Raw genomic sequence first — 19,447 nt, 5'->3', positions numbered from 1 at the left:
TGTAGAAAGTAAGAGACTAAATATACATTTCAAAATGATGATAACTGTAATCATGATTACAGTTTAGCCTAGAAAATGTAAGAATGTAGTGGAAAAATCCCAATCGCAATTTGCAAGTGATTTCTCATTTTTCCTGAAATAAATAAATGAAAAGCGGAAAACATTTGAAGATCCATCGATTCACTCACAGCCACACAATTTCCTTTTCACCAGCAAGCTGACGATGTCTTTTAAACTGTTTGAACAATTCAATTCACCAATTTCATATATACAGCTATGGCAGTGTTGACAGCAATTAGATTGAAATCATTAGATGAGCATTGTCAAAGAAACATCCAATTAGCACGGACATATTTAATCTGTCCGTCCAGGGAGGCTAAAAGTGAAATGCCTATTGTACTTCATGTAATGTAATGGGGGGGGTTCTTAAAATTGACCAAAATTAATCAACACTGGCATCCCTAAACGGCACGCTACACAGAATTAAGCAACTTAATGCCATTCTTAATGTGCTAGTTTGTGATGCCAGATCACATTATTGCCCGCTTTCGTAAATTTTCATAAATCAATAAGTTGTACGTTAATGCCTTAATCCCATAATGAGAGTATCTTCATTGTCCTTTTAACTATTTCCTCACATTCTCAGTATATTGGCACTCAGGAGGCCACTCATCTTTGCCTGGCCAAAATGATGGATTTCCAAACTCTGCATTGGCCAAAGCTATTAAGTGGTCCGCCGGAGCGTAATGACTTTGCTGGTCCCAGAATGCAACGCCAAGCTCAGCAATTCCTGCCTACTATTGTCTGGGGCCGCTATGACAAAGTTAATTTCTTGCAAGACAAGCACCAACACTTTACTGATACACACAATAATAATACACAAACGAAAACTGGAAGAAAAAAAAGGAATGATCTGAAGGTCTCTATTTCCTACTTTTCATTTTGGTAAATACTTTGTTCACAGAGAATACCCCTCTACTTTCAAAACATCTGGCTGAATGGTTTGTTCTTTTCATGCTTAGAGACTCATAAAGTAATAATAAGGACTTAAAGGTCCCATATTATACCCTTTTTCCACAAGTTAACGCAGTTCCCAGACACTTATGTGAAATATCTGTGCCAGTCTTTGGTCAAAATAGCAAACAGATGCTGCAGGACAGCACCCGTCATTTCTGCCTCAAACCGCTCTGCCAGAAACACTATAAACCCGGAAGCAAAAGTGCGTTCATAGCAAGCACACGCGCATGCACGCTACCGTGTAGCGTTTTTAGCACACAAACATTTTTTTGCCAATTTTCACTAAAACATTACCACAAAAAATACACTTTATCCACTTCCATGGTCTTCTTCCATCCATCTTCAAATGTGGACTTTAACTTGAACCAAAGTCCTGATTTGGTCATTGCCAACATTAACAGGTAGTGATCATGTTTTCAGTTTTATTTTACCTTGGTTCCTGACAGCACAATGTTTAGTCACATGCAATGCATGTCCTGGACATGGTTAACGCATGCTAATTTAAACAGGAGTCAGGTTTGCATCACGGATCATCATATTTAGGTTGCACCGCTGTAACTTGCATGTAACACATACAAAAAAGAAACGGGGTAAGAATATAGTTAAATATTCTTAAAACTCTTCAACCCTGTTAACGGTTATTATAAACATATCTTGTTTGCTCCGCTCTATTGTCATGACTCTGGGTGTAGCTGTGGCGCTTCATTGTCTGGGGGCCTTATCTGGCTGCGATACACCAAGCTCTGTGCTGGTTTCTCTATTGGCAAGGCGATGGAGGCGAGGCCTGCCATCAAAGATAAACCTCCCTCTGTCCTCCCTGCAGCCCAGCAGTCTTCACGTTTGCTGCAGGTGTCAGAGAAAATGTTCCCCTTGCTATTAGACTTAAGCGCCGCCGGTGACATGTTGATGGGCAATGAGTGAAGATGAGGGAAAGTGATGACTGGGGAGAGGAAGAAAGACAGCATTGGGAGAAGGCAAAGCGGAGAGGAAAAGTTAGGGTGAGCAGGGCGTGAAACATTCTTTTTTCTCTTTTTCCAATAAATTGTTGTAAAATACAAACTTAAATGCTACAGCATCCTTTTAGCTTAACAAGTGGTGTTTTACATGTCCAGCAAATATAAGTGCTAAAATAGGTTGGGCTGTTTGTGTGTGGAAAATGTTTATTTCCTCATGTATAAAAAGATCATAACGCAAGAGGCCATATTTTATCAAAGATTGAAAAAACAAGTCATCTATTGAGGCTACCGTCAACGTGTGGACAAACAACAATCCCAAAGCCACCTCGTCAGGTTGGGCACAAAAAAACACCGGAGTGGTAGATTAGAACCTGTCAGACTATCAATTCATACCCAGTAGACATCAGCCCCAAAGTGGATGTTGTGTGTGATGCTCCAGTGCAAAATAAAAATACAATTAAAAAAAACCACAGTAATGGCACTCCATCTTATTATTCGCCGTTACGCTTTCCCATAGGAGGGACCAGCTAACAATGTCTTATTCTGTCGTTATAGGTGGCTTTACTCTTTTTAACATAACCTTTCACAAGATCAACTGAAAGCCACATACAGCAAGAAGCATCATCCTTGATTTATTGCTTATGAGAATGCACGGGCAGGACGTGAAATGTGCTTTGTGTCTGCTCTGCAAACTGCCAAATTTTTTTAATTAATAATCCTACAGTTTTGTAGTTAACCACACAGCAATTAAAACAGGCAATGAGTTATTTAAACTCAAAGCAGCCAAAGAGCTCTAATTTCTTTGCTCCTGCCACAGCTGACGTTTTCCCATTAGTGGCCCTGCTTGTGCAGTTTGATGTCTCCAATATTTCATTTGAGTGTTTCGCACAGTAATGAACATGTCAGCAAGCAAACTAATGAGTCAATGTTTTTAACACATCCAATAATAGAAAAGAACTGAAAACACTCATAAATTACATATCCTCCTAATGATCACGGTTCAGTCAAAATTCTAGTGAATTGTGATGTATTGTTCTCTCAGCCCATCTTAGTGTGGTACAAATATGTCTGACTTGAAATATTAATATATTTCAATCCGGCCAAAATGACAGTTGTCAGGTGTGGCTCGGATATTATAATTGGAGACTGACTGGAAAACCCAGAAAAGCAACTCTGAAAAGGAAAGACACAAATGCAGGATACATTTAAAACATAGGCCGTCTTGAGATTCGAGTTTTCTCTGTTGTGCAGAACCTTAGCAGCTGCCTCAGTAACACATTGTGCCTCAGGTACTTCATACTAAATCATATTAAAAGGCATGATTGCTGATCCATTATTGCGGTCAACTTTCTATTTTTTTTGAAGATATAACGCAGACATATTGCAATAAAAATGCCAATCTCCATTATGATATGGGTATTTTATGAAAATCACCAAACCATATGTAACTTATGGATAGTTTTTGAAAAGGCATAGTTCTATAATATGGGGAATCTTTTACTTACATGACATATAAAACCAATCAATATAGAGGTACAAACTCCGAGAACAGATTCATCCAACCATCCATTTTCCCGTAGATGAGAGCCGCTTTATTTTCTCTATGGGTCACGGGTGTTTCTGGAGACTATCCCAGATGACTATTGGTGAGAGGTGGGGCACACCCCAAATGCGTCGCCAGTGCATCACAGGGCCACACAGACACAACCGCTCATGCACACACTCATACACTATGGACAATTTGGAGTGATCCTGTAGCCTTGAGATGACGTTCTGTTGTGATCTGGCACTATATAAAGAATTGAACTGAACTTCCTTTTGCAATTTGCACCAATTACTTTTGACATTTTCATTTACAAATTCTCTCACTTTGAGAATTAGGTCTGGACTTTGCAAGCATTGCTATTTCACATACATAACACACAACAAAATAATGTCCGTGTCAGATGAGTTATCGTCTTCAGGGAACAGTGTGGACAGCATGCGAGAGGAGGAGGGAGACTCATCGAAATAACTGCATCGTAATCAATGCTAGAGGTATTCAGACTGATCCAATACCATGGTCAGCAGTAACTATAAGCAAGCAGAAAAACAGTATGAAGCAGCAACACTGTGTATAGCTGCACATCCACTTATTGTTTGGGAGTTCTCAAGACAATTGCCTGCTGTAGTCACACATAATCTCAGATTACACAGACTTTGTATTTGAGAGTTGACAGGTAAATCCCATGCAAACTGACTGGTACATCTGTGTTGACACACACAGCTCATCCAGGTAACATCTGGGATTTTGGGTAGCACTGCGTCGGCTTTAGAGCCCGTCATCACATTCACAACCCTTTCAGCTCCACAACGCCTCCCTTGATAAAAGCTTTCAGAGAATCTCACTCTTTGTTACAAATACTGATTCAATCAAATGAAATCACATCAATGAGTATGTGCAGAAGCTTCTCTGAGCCATTTCAACTAACAAGGTATCCAAAGCTTTCCTTTTTGGAATTACTGAGTGAAGGAGGCAGCCATGGTTTGAAAGAACAGCAATTAGTTACCAACAGAAAATTGATGCTGTGAAATATGCCAGGGAAAAGCACATCAGAAATTCTCATGATGTGCTCATTGAGCCACTTCGGTGACAGCAGTAGTTTGTGCTTCATACTTTTGTTGCAATCTCACCCACTTACTTGTCATATTGTTATTTAGGCATGCATCAAAATGAAACCAAGAATGGAACTCGGTAGGAAGCTGGTGCTATTCACCATGCAGGATTGAAAATAGGAATTTAATGCTGAAAGAAAAATATTTATGTTAACAGGAGTTGTGTTTGCATTTTAACTAAACATAGTCAAGAAAACACAACAATTAGCTGGTGTGAAAAGGAGATGGGTATTTTGGAAGTCACATCTGTTCCACTCTCTGTAGGCAAAGAGGTGAAAGGAAGTTTAGTACTGAGCCTGGAAAAGATTTTAGGGTTGAATCTATTATTTTCATTATCAATTCATTTGTTTATTTTGAGTTTCATTTATGCACCAAATTGCAGGAAACATTAAAAAATAATTCCCATAAAAAAATTCAGTTCACTTTGGAAATCAGCCAAAAAAAAAAGTTGACATAGCCCTCAAAAGAAAATGGCTACATCATTACATTCAACTGGAACCTGAGAGCAGTTTGTCCTGGTCTGTAAAATGTCTGCACTTGCAATTGTATAAGTGAATATCCTCTCTATGTCAGAAGGAGGGTTGTTCTAAAATGTCAAAAAGCCGTTATCAGTAATAACCAGTAAGAGCTTTACGAACAAACCTCTGGCAAGTATGAGTATGAGTATGAGTGTGTGTGTGTGTGTGTGTGTGCGCGCACGCGCGTGTGTTAAGCTTCTGTATTGCTGAGTCCAGCACGCTGCTCTCAGCAAAGACAACAGTTTCAGTATTTTGAATATGATTTAGATGACAGAGAACAGAAAAAGCTCTTATCGTACCTTACAGCTGGCACAAGTTTGTCATTTTAGGGACAGGATGACCGGAATTGCAAAATATATCATGCACTGACAAAAGTATTCATTTTGTAACCTAAAGTACAGAAGAATAAAAAAAACCCTGAAGCATTAAGAATGCCTCTGCATTCAGTCTTTCAACTAGAATGATGGCACAACAGTTCTCAGTGATATTCTTCTGAGCACAGCAAAAAAAAAAAAAAGTGTTTTTTCTTTATTTCCATGCAAAGTATTAAACTAAGGCATTTTACGGTCTAATGAGAATCTCATGGCAATCAAGCATGTCACTGACTCATTGGATGGATGTCATCTAGGTCCTACCTGTGTGGTCGCAGGTATAGGCCATTTTCCCTTGGGCGTCAGGCTACCTCACTCGGGGAAGCATCTTTGAGCCTACCAAACACAAATATGGAAATAAAGCCTTGCACTGCTAACAAGAAAGAAAAAGCAAAACGTGTGTGTGCATATGTGTGTATCACAACTGACCCTGCCCTTGATCATTTGCATTTAACTTTCTTTATCAGTTTGCGCCTCCTTTTGGAAATACCCAAACATATACATTACATATACACTGATTTTCTATGGCGCACTTGCCAGGTGTGAAGAGTGTGTTGGTGCGGTACTGGAGACTGAAATGATGAGCAGTCAATGTTCCAGTAGTCCCATAACATCTGAGTGAGGCAGAGAAATTCAAAGGCTGCCTATCAGCTTTGACTTGACTGTAAAATTAAAGTTACATACCCCTAAAGAGACATCGCTATACATGCGCCTCACTAAGTCAGTCCAAAAAATAATGTAAGTAACACCTCTATAGGCCACTAATGTGTTACTACAGCAGAAGAACACGCAAATAATAAGAAAGAAAAAAAAAGTGAAAGGTCATCTTCTGGCCTGGTAAAGATATCACCTGACTGAATTGCCATTTAATTTGACTTTATGCTAGTAGCTTGAAACTTTGTTATGTTATTTGCTCCATTTGATACGTATTAACAAATCCTTTACAATCCACGCACATGCTGAATGTCTTGCATTAATCCTAAAAATATGATGATTTAATAGTTATTTCTGCATATATGGACGAAGCACAGCTTCTACAGCTCTGACACCGCATCCAGGTTTAAGGAATTTTTTGTCAAGTGTAACTATGCAGCCAGTTATCATTGTAAATCATCTACCGGTACTAAGATGTGGCTGATCGAAACAGCTGTTAATGAACGGAACAACTGGCCCATTTAAATGTTGAATAGATCGGAAATGTTGGCAGCACGGATTGGTAGAGGTCAGGAGCAAGGTTGATTAAGATTAGGGGGAAATTATCTTAGTGATTTAAGAGATGGTATCGCAGAGCATGGTCAATACGCTGAAGACTGACAGTATCTGAGCCATTCCACCGCCCCCTTGCCAAATTATCGGCTACACCCATGCCCACCCACATCCTCCTCAATATCCGACTCACACGAGCAAAGAAACCATTAAAAGTAATGAGAATCGATAGAGGTTTTAAAAGTATTGGCAGCCATGCCCAGGAACTGCCCTCTGTGCCGTCTTTATTAGTCTGGAAAAGGGAGTGCTGCTCTCTAGCCTGCCAGCTCTAAATAGGAGTGCATTGATCAGAAGGTCAGACCAGGCTGAATCCCACCCCTTTAATTGTCTGCGCCATTCCAGCGGCTGTCAGTTGTCTCTGGGGTAAAAACAAAGCCGTCAACACACATGGCAGTTCATACCGAGGTGGGCGAAGCCTCGGACAGAGGAGAAGACACTCCAGAAGGATGATTTGATTTGTCGCCCTGTTCATCTTCATCTTTGAGGGCAAATAAGAAATGGCACACACATCTAATTTATCTTAAAGAAGTATGCAAACATGTTAATCTGCTCGCTGTTGCATCTGCCTTGTGATTTTCTCAACTTATGTCTGACAAAGAATGTCCCTTCCTCAGCATAATGCAAATTTCTTATAGTCTCTAATGCCTTATAGATAATAACAAAAAGTGCCTTGCCATTCTATGAATCTAATTTGCATATTTAAAAACTTGGCACTGTAAGGATCTAGAGACCTTCATATTGCATTTAGAGTTGTTGGACAGGACATTTAAAAAAGAAATGCTAAAACCTTACAGACAGTAGAACAATTGTACATAGACACTAGTGCCACCAGTTCCTCTCTAACTAGATTTTACCTCTGTGCATTTGCATAAACCAAACTTATATACTAAAATAAATTATTGCTTGTGTGGGAAAAGCATCCAACTATCATTTAGTCACAGATTTGACTAAAAAGTTTCATTAGTTTGCTGTTGTGAAAAGTCACTTCAATTTCACTGGGCAAACATCACAGGAAAGGCAAAACCTTTTGAAATACCTGCAGAGCCTTAAAAGGATAGCAATTGCTGTGTTGGAAGGAAAACAGGTCAAATCCGTTCACACATTAATCCAAATCTCCAGCTGCTTTAGACACAGATCTGTCAGAATCATGCGCTGGCTGAAAAGATTATGAAACTTCAGATTCTTTTTTTTAGATCAACATGGACTAATCCAGAGTGTGGAATATGCCTGCTACCGTCTTTTTATGGATGTAACATGGGTAAATAAATGTTATTTATTTTTTACACTATTCCTAGCACGGAATCCTATTCTGATGAAAATGAAAAAAATATAACAAATAAATGCCAACAAACCAAATCCCACATAGCCCGTGGCACAAGGACAAGGGAATCCAATTCTAGTCCCCATTAGCTTTAAATATGTGAATGTCATTCATGAATGGGACAATAGCCAAGGGTACAGGGAGGAATGTTGTGACCAACCTTTGTCAATCTACTCGCAGCCCGTCACTAAAACTGAGGATTTAGTTCAATCGCCAAAACTACTGGTATGAAACCATTTTCAGCACTGCCTGATTAAACGGGTGGATTTAATCTTTATGAAAAACAAAGCTTCTGAGAAAGCAATTGCCCCGTCCGAAAGCCTTTAAGCACTGAGATCACCCTCAAATGACAGGGTAATTAGTGTGAGACCAATTTTAAAACGCCCTCACAGTTGACATGTGACTGTTTAGATGTGATGAATAAAGGACCTTTTCTGCACTGGATTAGAATCCAAGTACAGCCACCGCTTTTCAGACACCAGAATTCAGGTATGGTGATATTTCACAAGATGAATGCTAAATCACATCTGATTAGAAGATTTACCCTAAAGCTGAAAACCAGATTGCATAAATGGACCACAGGGAGTGATAAAGGATTTAACAATTGTAAGGAGGATGTGCCAATTCAACAGCAAATCAGTCTCGACAAGGAAAACAAGCAGGGCACCTTTGATGGCAAGGTCAATGTAAAATTGTAATTGATTTTCTCTCACATAGGAAGCCCTGCGTATCACATGTGGTGCTTTGAGCGCGAGTGAATCCATTGCTCTATTTTTAAGCCTCCTGGGAAGCGTACAGTGTATGCTCCAATACTGTCATTTAAACTGGTTTATTTTTGTACTGAAAGGGAGGCAATGTTAAAACTTATGAAAGATTTATTTTTAACAGACATTTGACTGAAGCGGAGCAGGAGGCAAAGTAAGATTTCTGAGCGGGAGACGACTATAATTAAGTTACTATGCCAAATAAATGTATTTAACTGCTCATTCCTACTGTGTTGGTTTCTATTCGCTGCCATACATGTCGTACTATAAATTCAGAAAAAGAAATACCGGCACTAAATTTGGTTGGTGTGAAGTGGCATAAAATTATTTCTGATAAAAATCCAAGTATTTCCTGGCTGGCTGGCATAATCTGTCTTTGCCATTGAAAGAAAAAAAAGACTTTAATCTTTTTAACCTTCATCAGTTTAATGACACATTGCCAGTTTAATCATGCTCTGTTGGCAGATACTTGTATCTGAAGCAAATATTTCTGCCACAAACAAACAATTTAAGAGGCTCATGATATTTTCTATCAGTCATTTATTTTGAAAACTCTTTAACCCTGTCAGAAAAAGGAAGTTTTCATTGTTTTGGCTTACAACTTTAGAACTATACACACTCTAACAAATGTTAAGGTGTTATTTCTATTGTAGACAGAGATGAAGATGTTTTACGGCATACAATGATTAGACTGTACCAGAAACATAAATCAGACTGGTAACACTGGATTAACAATTATCTGGAGGATTGCTGTGCCTTGGCAATTTGTTTTCAAGCCAGGAGGAGCTGGAAAAATATTCTAAAAACCACCTCCTCCAGTTGCTCTCAATCACACAACTTTCATGGCCATATATTGTAGTTTTCACATCATGTTTGAAGCTGTTCGAAGACCCAAAAAATACACACGAGATTATGGATTTGCTTAGATGGCCTCCCCTCTCACTGCCTGCCTCTTTTTACCCCAGTCCAGATTTCTCTGGAGGGTCAATAGAGCATCCTGTAATGAGACATGTCACCATTCTTCACCCGAGGTAGGACAAAAACAATTTGGTTTAGGGCACGAGAAATGTTCTTGACATTGTGCCGTCTAACAAGTCAAGTTCAGCAGAATGACCTCAGGCAGTCAGACAGAATGGTTAAAAACAACACACTGATAGAGCACTTTTACACATGACACTGAAATAAATCACACTAATATTCGGAGGCAAAAGGTCAGCGATGATCTTTAACTGATTACAGTGGACGTGTTAACATTCATAGTCATGATGGAGATGAGCTGGGGTCATCTAAAAATCTATTTAAACAGCAAAATTATGAGAAAATGCTTTTCACCGCTTGCTTTGTCAAATCAACACTATACATCTGCTTCATCTGTGGGGAATGGTCATGTCAACCACCTTTACGACGCCTGCTGCTGAGTAGCTCAATAGCTTGATGCAACATAACTTGTATCACAGATTTCAATGAATAGTACTTTCTATAGTATCTGTTAAGGGCAAAGCAATATTCTGCTGGTTTAGAATTTCACACTGGAATAAAATGTGGACATTAAATTGCAAATCTTTTTACTATTTTAACTATTACTGCCATACTGTGGTCATGTGAAGCCTGCCATGGAGCTCAGTTCTGCCATTATCGCACTCATTCGTGGGCGTTTCTCTTTTGCTGGTGAAAGGTGCAGCAGTGCGTGCGGTGTGCAATATGGAATAGAAGCACAGTAATCAACGGTTAGTCATTCATGCCTTCTATTCTATGTTCAAGGCCTTGTGGAGAAACGAATGCTGCCTCCACGATGCTCACCATCGAACATTGGGAAACCTCCCTAATTTGACAAAGGCAATGCAATTCCCATCATATCATCTCACCAAATCTACTTTAATTATTTGGACCCACTCTCAGAAAATAAAAGCTTAGTAACAATGAGGTGAGCAATGTCTCACAGTATGGGACCATGTGATCGTCAGAGTTATCTTTTAACTACATGTGCGGCACAAAGAATGTGGAAAAGAGAATCCCCAATCGCCGCCATCTATCAAACATTTGGAAAACCCCACACTGTTATCGCCAAGATAAGAGCCCTTTACTATTTTCTACAGAGACACAATGCAATGTAGACAATGGTGGCCTAAATCAGCAATCGCCAAACCTGGATGAGGCTGTGCTGAATGGATAAAATTGCATGTGCAAAATGTCAAATCTCACGCAGCCTCTTAAAATTAATCATCCTACTCCAGGCTTTTAAAAAGCGCAACCCGTGCATTCCTGGAGGAGTTCGTGTCAGTGCCCAAGATGGTGCCATGCAGGCGTCAATGGCTGGAGGTAGAGGTGCTAGTGCAAATTCTAATCCCCAAAACATTATCTTGCAAATGTGTTCAGAAAAACAAATAAAAAGACCACTCCAAGGGAACTGAGGACTTTGAACTAGCAAGGCATCTGTAGGTGGAAGACCTTGATTCATACTCAGATCTACTTGCCTAGAGGCAGAACAAACAGGTTTAATTCTCTCTGCTCTGAAAGGTTGCTGAAAAATATACAAGCGCTCCGAGCTTCCCCTCCGAACGTATATACAGTACAGCGGGCAAAGTTGTTGCTCCGCTGAGATTTTCCTGCAAACCAGATAAAAACATGATGATTGTCTCTGCAAGAGACATGCATTCATTTTTTTTTTATCAATGCAGAGCAAGAGGCATAAAAAGTAAAAGTAAACCAGCACTAACAGACCACTGCAATAACAAAAAAAGAAAAGAACAGAAACAACTTAGATGCATCTAAAGCTGTGTACCTACTTCATGCTCCTAGACTAGCTTTCAGACACTCTAATATCACAAATGGATAATTAAAAGGCAGGACATTTCACATGTGGGCTTTTAAAGCAGGCAGCCCGCCCAACACTCGCATCAAGCAAAACACAAATATTGACCATATTGATGGAAAAGTGGGGGTGCCGATGGTAATGCATTCTAATCAATTGAATTAGGTTTGAGAGAAGGAGTTTTATGTTTGTTTGTGTCAGCAAAGATGGACAATTTAGAGGAATGATTATTTTAAAAACATTGATAACTCTACTGATTGGCCTTAATGAAAAAAATTAAATTTGTCTTGTCCATCGCAATATACACAAACAGGCACATCCATGCAAATACGTATACTTACTGATATCAATCAACCAAAGGTCGTAGAACGTTTGTGATTCTGAGAAGATGCTACCTCAAATCACAAGCAAACATAAGGTTATTCTCGAATATACTAAAGCACATCACAAAGCAAGATCATTACATGAACCAGCTTGCTTAACTATGATCCGCAACGTCTACCATAAATTTGCATGCTGGGCAGGTTTTCTATTCAAATGGAAGGTTATTGGATTTTTATTTCATTCTGTTTCAAGTGGAAAGGGTCACCTTACCCAACATCAAGATCTAATTGAGCCGTCAGATCAGAAATGCAGCAAAGAAAAAAAAAATCTTCACAAAACAATGTTTCCAAACCTCTTTTTATTTTAAGAATGTCTATTAAATTATTCAGAATTCAAATTTTGCAATAACCTCCTTCACAAGACAAAACAACAACAATGAAGAACAACTCATTTAAATTGTAGGAAAACAATCAGTTCAGAAGAACTTGCTGAGTTGATTCCATGTTGATTCATCAGAACAACCCAGAACTAAATGATTTGAACTTTTTATAATAGTCATCTCTAAAATAATGCGTCTTTAATTCAGCGCCATTCTACTTTTGCCATTGCCCTTTCAGTCAGTTTGCAAGCAAGTCGAACACATTCGGAGTTGCTGTTTTACATATTAATCATCATCTTAATTTATTGTAAATTAATGCATCATTAAAATAGGTAGCGGGTTCCATTAAAATGGCATCTATACATAATTATAACTATTTATTTTTCCAATTTGGTCAGACAAAGCAACGAGCAAAATCACTTAGATGTGTTGCCCAATCGTGACTTCATACAATCGTGAAATGTAAATAGACCTGAGACTGTTACTTGTAGAATCCCTTCTGCAGCCTCAGCTTGGGCGTTCATATGTCTCTGTCACGTACGTCTGATACGTAAAGTTAAAATACATCAATGAAGCAATAGATCAGGGAGCACTGACATTGGTGCAGCTCTTATTTGTTCAAAGCAAGGTCAGAGAACCCCCCCCCCCCCCATATGCACCTGATCCGTCAGACAGACAAATGAAGTGCAACTTGCTGACATGACGAATATTGACACCCCTATTACATCTCGGTTCAGCAGTCCTGAACGTCGCTGGAATAAATCAAATACAAGACGAGGGAGGCAGCCTGAACCTAATCCTTCAGATCATAAACAGAATGCAAGAAGAGCTGTAATATAATGGAGTGGGGGGGGGGGGGGTGGAAATACTTCACTGCAAAATGTCCCAGAGTTAAACATTATTCTAAAAGCTCACGGCTGCAGTCAATTTCAGCGATGCAAGAAATTTTCTTCATAATAATAAACAAGGGGGCGGCCCGGTGGCGCAGTGGTAAGTGCTGTTGCCTCACAGCGAGGAGGTCGCAGGCTTTCTGTGAGGAGTTTGCATGTTCTCCCAGTGTCTGCGTGGGTTCTCTCTGGGTTCTCTGGCTTCCTCCCACCACCTCAACCACCAAAAACATGCAGCTTAGGTGGATTGGTGACGCTAAATTGCCCGTAGCCCATAGTCTGTCTCTGTGTTGCCCTGCGATGAACTGGCGGCTTGTCCAGGGTGTACCCCGCCTCTCGCCCATTGACTGTTGAGATGGGCTCCAGCTTTGCCCGCGACTCGATAACCGACAAAGCGGTTGGAAAATGAATGAATGAATAATAATTGACAAACAGAGGGGGGGTCAGGGTGAACTTCAATCCCCTCATGTGAGGAGAAACTATTATCGGCAGTTTTGGGAAAGTTTTTATTGCATGAAACGTACCAGCTTCATACTAAGCTCAGTTTACTGCCACTCAACCTGTGTCTGCATTGCTGGGTGTTTCTGTGTGAAGCATGGAGCAGGGCATGTGCAGATATTAGACACACACACATATATATATATATATGCTGTCGTTTCGACTTGATTGAGCCAGTTGAATCCATACCATTAGAACTTCAAACATCATTCCTGCACAGATTTTGGTATTATTTCTGACAACAGGGACAAATTTCATGCTCCATTTTTAATCAATAGCAGGATTAACCTCCCCTACCCTAACCTTTCCTAGCAAAATGAAAAGTCAAGATTTAGGATTATAGCTATGAAAAGATGGTTTAGCTCATTATTAGATGTTCAAACCTCTATGACACTAAATATATCGCCAGCATTAGGTTGCGACTAATGACCAAGTAATCCATCAAATCTCCCCAAAGAAATGCACCTCACCGTGAAGCGTTCTGAGGCGTCTCGTCTGATCAGCCCTCATAAGACGCCTCCACTTTTAACAGCAAAACACAATGATATGACATAAACTATTTTTTATAAACCATTCCCACACGTTGGTAGTACCGAAGAATCAACCAATGAATTGAAAACAAGCTTGATAATCATTTGACTCGACTGAACTCATCTTTATTCATACGAAAACAAAAGCTGCTGAATCAAAGTGTTTCAGGTTCAGAGAGAAACAAAAAACGCATTAGAAGGGAAGGGAGAAAAGCAAACGTTAAAAGAACCATTTATCCCTGACCAAATGTAAAAATAAAATAAATAAATAAAAATAAACAAATTAGCTGGCTATGATTTGCTCATATTTTTAATATGTTTGGGATTTAGACTATTGGAGCCATAGACATGCTATGTATCCCCAACTAATTTCACTTTAAGTGGACTTAAAAACTGAACTCTAAAAAAGGTCCTTATCCATTTGATATCTCGAACAAATAAAAAAGGTTAAGGGGAAAATGACAACTGCAAGAATGCTCTAGTCTACTGGGTAGCATGACCTGGAACATGCATGACCTGGAACATGCATGACCTGGAACACGCTACTGGTGTGATGAGGGCATGTCAGGGCGGTTATCATTGCACAGTGACGCATGCTCGCTCATGTAATGAAGCAGAGGAGCAATGACAAACTCGCTCACAGAAGCTACTTGACATTTGCGATCTGGTGATGGGACAAAGCTGCCAAATAGTGAGCACCAAATGCTCACTATTTGGCAGCGTTATGCCATGTGGGTTTGGCCAAATTGAGTCCGACGAAAACATAATCCTTGGAGCTTCCTTCTTTAACACTTATCAAATGTTGCGTTTTACAAAGTTAAGCTATACTACGTACTTTGGTGAGTCTTGAATTGTGAAACTAGCTATAACAAAAACATTTTATATAATATGTTTGATAACTTATGCATAAATACAAAAGGCCGTCGAGTATAATGTCGGCGGGGACTTTCATTGCATGTGTCAAATTACATTTTAAACTCGGCAAATCATGTTAAACGAACTAAATTAATGAAATAATATGCAAGTTATACGACAGGAAGTTGGCGGACACAACAATCCACGTTCAGATAAAGTCCTCAATCTGAGCAAACGTGCTTCAACACATCGGCTGATAGAACAAAAGTAATTTGTATGTGATAAAAAAAAAAAAAATACAAATAAAATCGGAATATTTATAGAACGTTAACTTTGTGTTTCCATTTACTGCGTCGTGAATAACTTGCCGTTTTTTGCTACACTGAAAGAAGCTAACGCTAACCAAGGATTAGCCCCCTGTGAAGTGAAAGAGGACCGCTGATGGGACGCAGAACGGTACCTGGCCGGAACGTAGGTCCACTTCAGTGCACGCGGAGAAACAGGAAAGCGTCGTTTAAATCCTCACTGAACTTGGAAGCTCCTTCTTTGTTGTTCTCGTTGAGTAATCCAGGAAATCTTGAGCGATGAGACCTGTCAGACGTCTCGGCGGAACCATGTACGGCAAGCGGGAGGCGAACACGTGCCTTTTGTTGACGTTTCTAGCGCCCCCCGAATGCGGAGACGTTATGACGGCGTCGTTTCCGCTTTACTATGGAAACAATTAAGACGAACTGGTCTGCAAATCTATGACTAGGAATATTATTTCTTTTTCATTAAGGACATTTATTAGCTTTTACACTGCGACTCAGTTTGAACATTTTAAATGATAATATTGGTAATATGTTATAATGTAACATGTCTCCCTCACAATGACAAATTATCCCTGCAAAGACATAAAAGAGATTCCCCCCCCACAATATAAGTTGGTGTTTACCAAAGAAAACATGTTATTTCTCATCAACAGTGTGTGTAAGCATTCAATTCAATATCATCCCTCCTGCAGGCTCCCAATCTCCTTCCAAGCTGCTGTCTGCGGTACCTGCACCATTCTGAACAACTTTTCTCATTAGATCGCCCACTCTTATGCATCCCAAGTATTTTTGAAGTGCATAGTGCGTGGTATGATGCAATGCATTCAAGTGTCAAGCCTGACAAAAATCTCATCATGTCCGGGGTGATTCAAATAGGGAGAAGATTGGTATCCAGGCAACGGCTAAAAAAAAAGAAGAAAAGAAGCTGGCTTTGAACGAGTGTTGCCTGTGGCCGTTGGAACTTAAGAGTCAATGGGGCTACCTCACTTTCAGAAGTGTTTTTAAGGAATCATAGTGTGTTTTAATCATTCTCAACAGCTTGCAGTAAAGGTTGAACAAGAGCTCAAGTGCATGTAATCTGTTCTTGGCAAAACAGTTGCATTGTCTATGCAGGCAAAATGGACCCAATCAGCGAGCTGAGTTGAGCGGCGAGAGCTAAATTAAACCATGCGGGCCTTATTCATCGTGGAGGTGCACGTCCATGGATATGTTTCACTGCTCATCACTGCTTCTGATTGTGCATTGATTGCCAGTGTTCAGTGTGAGAATGATTTAACGGCACACTGTATGCAAAGTGCTTGGTGGATTTATCACACCCTGTTCCCACTCTGTGACACCGAACTGAAAATCTTGACGGACTCTGTCAGTCTCAGACGCCGAGGGAAATGAATTCACATATTACCATTTGCTTACATGCATAACACTTCATTTGTGATGTGATAACATGGACAGTGAAAATCATGGCACAGCCACAGTCAGTTCAAGGTGTGTTATGTGATAAAGCCAGTTCTACATTGTCTGCAGTTTTCTTACTGAAATAATAGCGTTACAGTATTTCTAGGGCAAGACAAGTGTTCTGGTGTTTGATATAAAGATCCATTCATGTTCACCTCTAAAGAGCAGAAATTAAGCAGCCAATTAAATCTCTTCTCCCAGTGATCTCTCTGGTATTCTTGTATTAAGCCTATTGAGTTATTGGGACTATTGATTTACACTGTATGTAACAATATATTAAAATAATGAATAATTAGATGAATGAATGTGCTTGTAAAGACACTGACTTTATTACAATCCATTTAATTTGATTCCCAATAGAAGGTGAACATTATTGTATTAACTGAGATAGGAAAACAAATGGATACAGTTTTGAACTGTATCCATCATAAGTATGAGCCAGTAGAAAAGCAGGCAGTATCATAAATACTGTTTTCCACATTAAGGGTTTGAAAAACACAAAAAGAAGTGTTATCATTCCTGACAGACAGGACAAACAGATAAGAGCTTGCTGCGTCTGGAAGAAAACAATTCTCAGAAACTGATTTTCTGGGGCTGTAATAATTTAGAGTAGGATCACCCCAGCGAGAAAACATCTTTCTGAGCATTGTTCTCTTTGCTTAATGCTGTCTCCAAGATAGATACAGAAGATCTTGATTCACAACAGCAATTTACATGGAATAAATCTTACTAAAGGTTACTGTCAAGTCAAAATATGTTTTTTCTCAACACATGCAAATCTTATTTATAGTGCATGTCCTTCGTTTTCCTACATTTACTGCTTTCCCAATACAAAAGTTACCTGCAGCAACTAAGTTATGACAGTCTCTTAAGGCTATAAAAGGCATACAATGTATTCTGGGGGGAAAACCCAATTCTAGTGTTGTAAATGTATGAGGGAGCATTGGTGTTTCGTTTCATCAGCAATTCACATGATCCTTATCAAAGAGAGCGAGGGAGTGAGATTGTCTTTTCCTTTCACAATAATGTATGATATAGAATTCAATTCAAATCAAATCAAAATGTAGGTTTCATTCTTTAGGTAGCTTTGTACCTGCTGAAGTATACCAGCAGAAATAAACAGCTGCCTGTATAGTTAGTGTATCGGCAGAAACAAGAAGCCGTTAACATCTATTCACCCCCAAAGTCCCTTCAAAGTAATCGCTGCAAACCCAGAATATAAAGAAATGCTGCAAAACCGAATAAACAATCTAATCTCACAATCTTTGCCTTTGGGTTGCAGATAAACTCCTCTCGCATTTATCACACTGTATCATCATTCCGGTCCCACATTAGAATAAAAGGCAGAGCACGGGAAATCAACAACATGATCATTTTACTATTTTTCTCAAAGCAAGTTTTCTGAATAAGAGATATCATTCAGCTGCTTCGTTTTGTCCTGTAATTGCAGCTCGGCAGCGGAGTGAGGCTTCAAGGAGGGCATCGGCGTCATGGTGCAGGTCCTTCGAGAAATCAGTGTTGGTTATTTGTGCAATAGAAAGTCATTTGTGCAGTACTCTGAAATTGAATTTATTATGATACATGAGATCAGTAAAATATGGTATACATGACTCATTTTTGCATAGAAATAATATATTTCTGCAAATACAAACTTTACATTTCCTATGCAACGCTTAATATCAGAGAAGAGGCTGTAATTTTGGGGAATACCTAATTTTTTGTACAGACTGAGATGAGACAATCAGACACCATCATGTCTGAATATAAAAATCTTGATTGAACCTGTGACCTTCTTGGTGTGAGGCAACAGCACTAACAGCAGAGCCACCATGCTTTCTAATTTTCTTCCCGAAAGACAATAAGCTTTTTTTTGGTGCTTGAAGCAACCCAACCCATGACTGAAACCCATGATTACTTGAGACAACTCCTGAACTACCTCCACCTGCCTATATTTCAGAATTAACTAATCTACCAATTTGAAAAAACTTTGCTTGTGGGTAACCTGCTAGTGTCCTCATGTTTAGTGCACAGAAAATGTGGCCTTTATTTGATCCACTTTGAGTCTGGGAATGGATACGAGATAATAACGGCAGCTTTGTGCAACACCATCAGGGTCATATTGGACACGGAACAAGAGAGAAGGGGATCTGAGGCAGTTCAGACACCTGGTTAGCATTCCCCCGGGCACCTGCCTCTGGATGTGTTTCAAGCACAAATTAATGGGAATAGACCAGCCATGTAGGAGGCTTGGGGGGCAGACCAGGACATACTGGAGGGGTTAAGGCTCCATTTGAGGTTCCCTGGAGGGAGACTGGTGGAGCAAAGAAGGCCTGTTCTTCTTTCGAGGCTGCAGCTGTACCCCTGACAAGGGTAGTAAATACCTCGAACGGGGATTGATAAAGGATGTAGAGGAAAATATTCTCAGTCTTTTTTTTTTTTACTGCTGTCTATGATAAGCCCACCTTCTGTAAAGACTGGGTTAAATAAAAAAAAGTCAGAATTGTACTGGTTTTCATTCGCTTTGTTTT

At 39.6% G+C, this 19,447-nt stretch overlaps 1 protein-coding gene across 1 annotated transcript in view; it reads right to left on the bottom strand.

Annotated features, from left to right (window-relative positions):
- enox2 (ecto-NOX disulfide-thiol exchanger 2) overlaps positions 1 to 15,628 on the bottom strand; it is a 93,373-nt gene extending 77,745 nt beyond the window's left edge. Inside the window, exons 1-2 of the mRNA XM_068740354.1 lie at positions 15,614 to 15,628; positions 5,782 to 5,853 (exon numbers count right to left, since the gene is read on the bottom strand). Of these exons, the coding sequence (XP_068596455.1) occupies positions 5,782 to 5,806 (25 nt within the window). The 5' untranslated portion in view covers positions 5,807 to 5,853; positions 15,614 to 15,628. The remainder of the gene's footprint in view (positions 1 to 5,781; positions 5,854 to 15,613) is intronic.
- Positions 15,629 to 19,447: the final 3,819 nt, after the last annotated feature.

The sequence above is a fragment of the Brachionichthys hirsutus genome, chromosome 6 (genome assembly GCF_040956055.1).
Source record: "Brachionichthys hirsutus isolate HB-005 chromosome 6, CSIRO-AGI_Bhir_v1, whole genome shotgun sequence".
In the NCBI taxonomy this organism is placed as follows: Eukaryota; Metazoa; Chordata; class Actinopteri; order Lophiiformes; family Brachionichthyidae; genus Brachionichthys; species Brachionichthys hirsutus.
The sequence above is the reverse complement of the archived record's forward strand: the minus strand, read 5'-3'. Positions and strand labels throughout refer to the sequence as shown.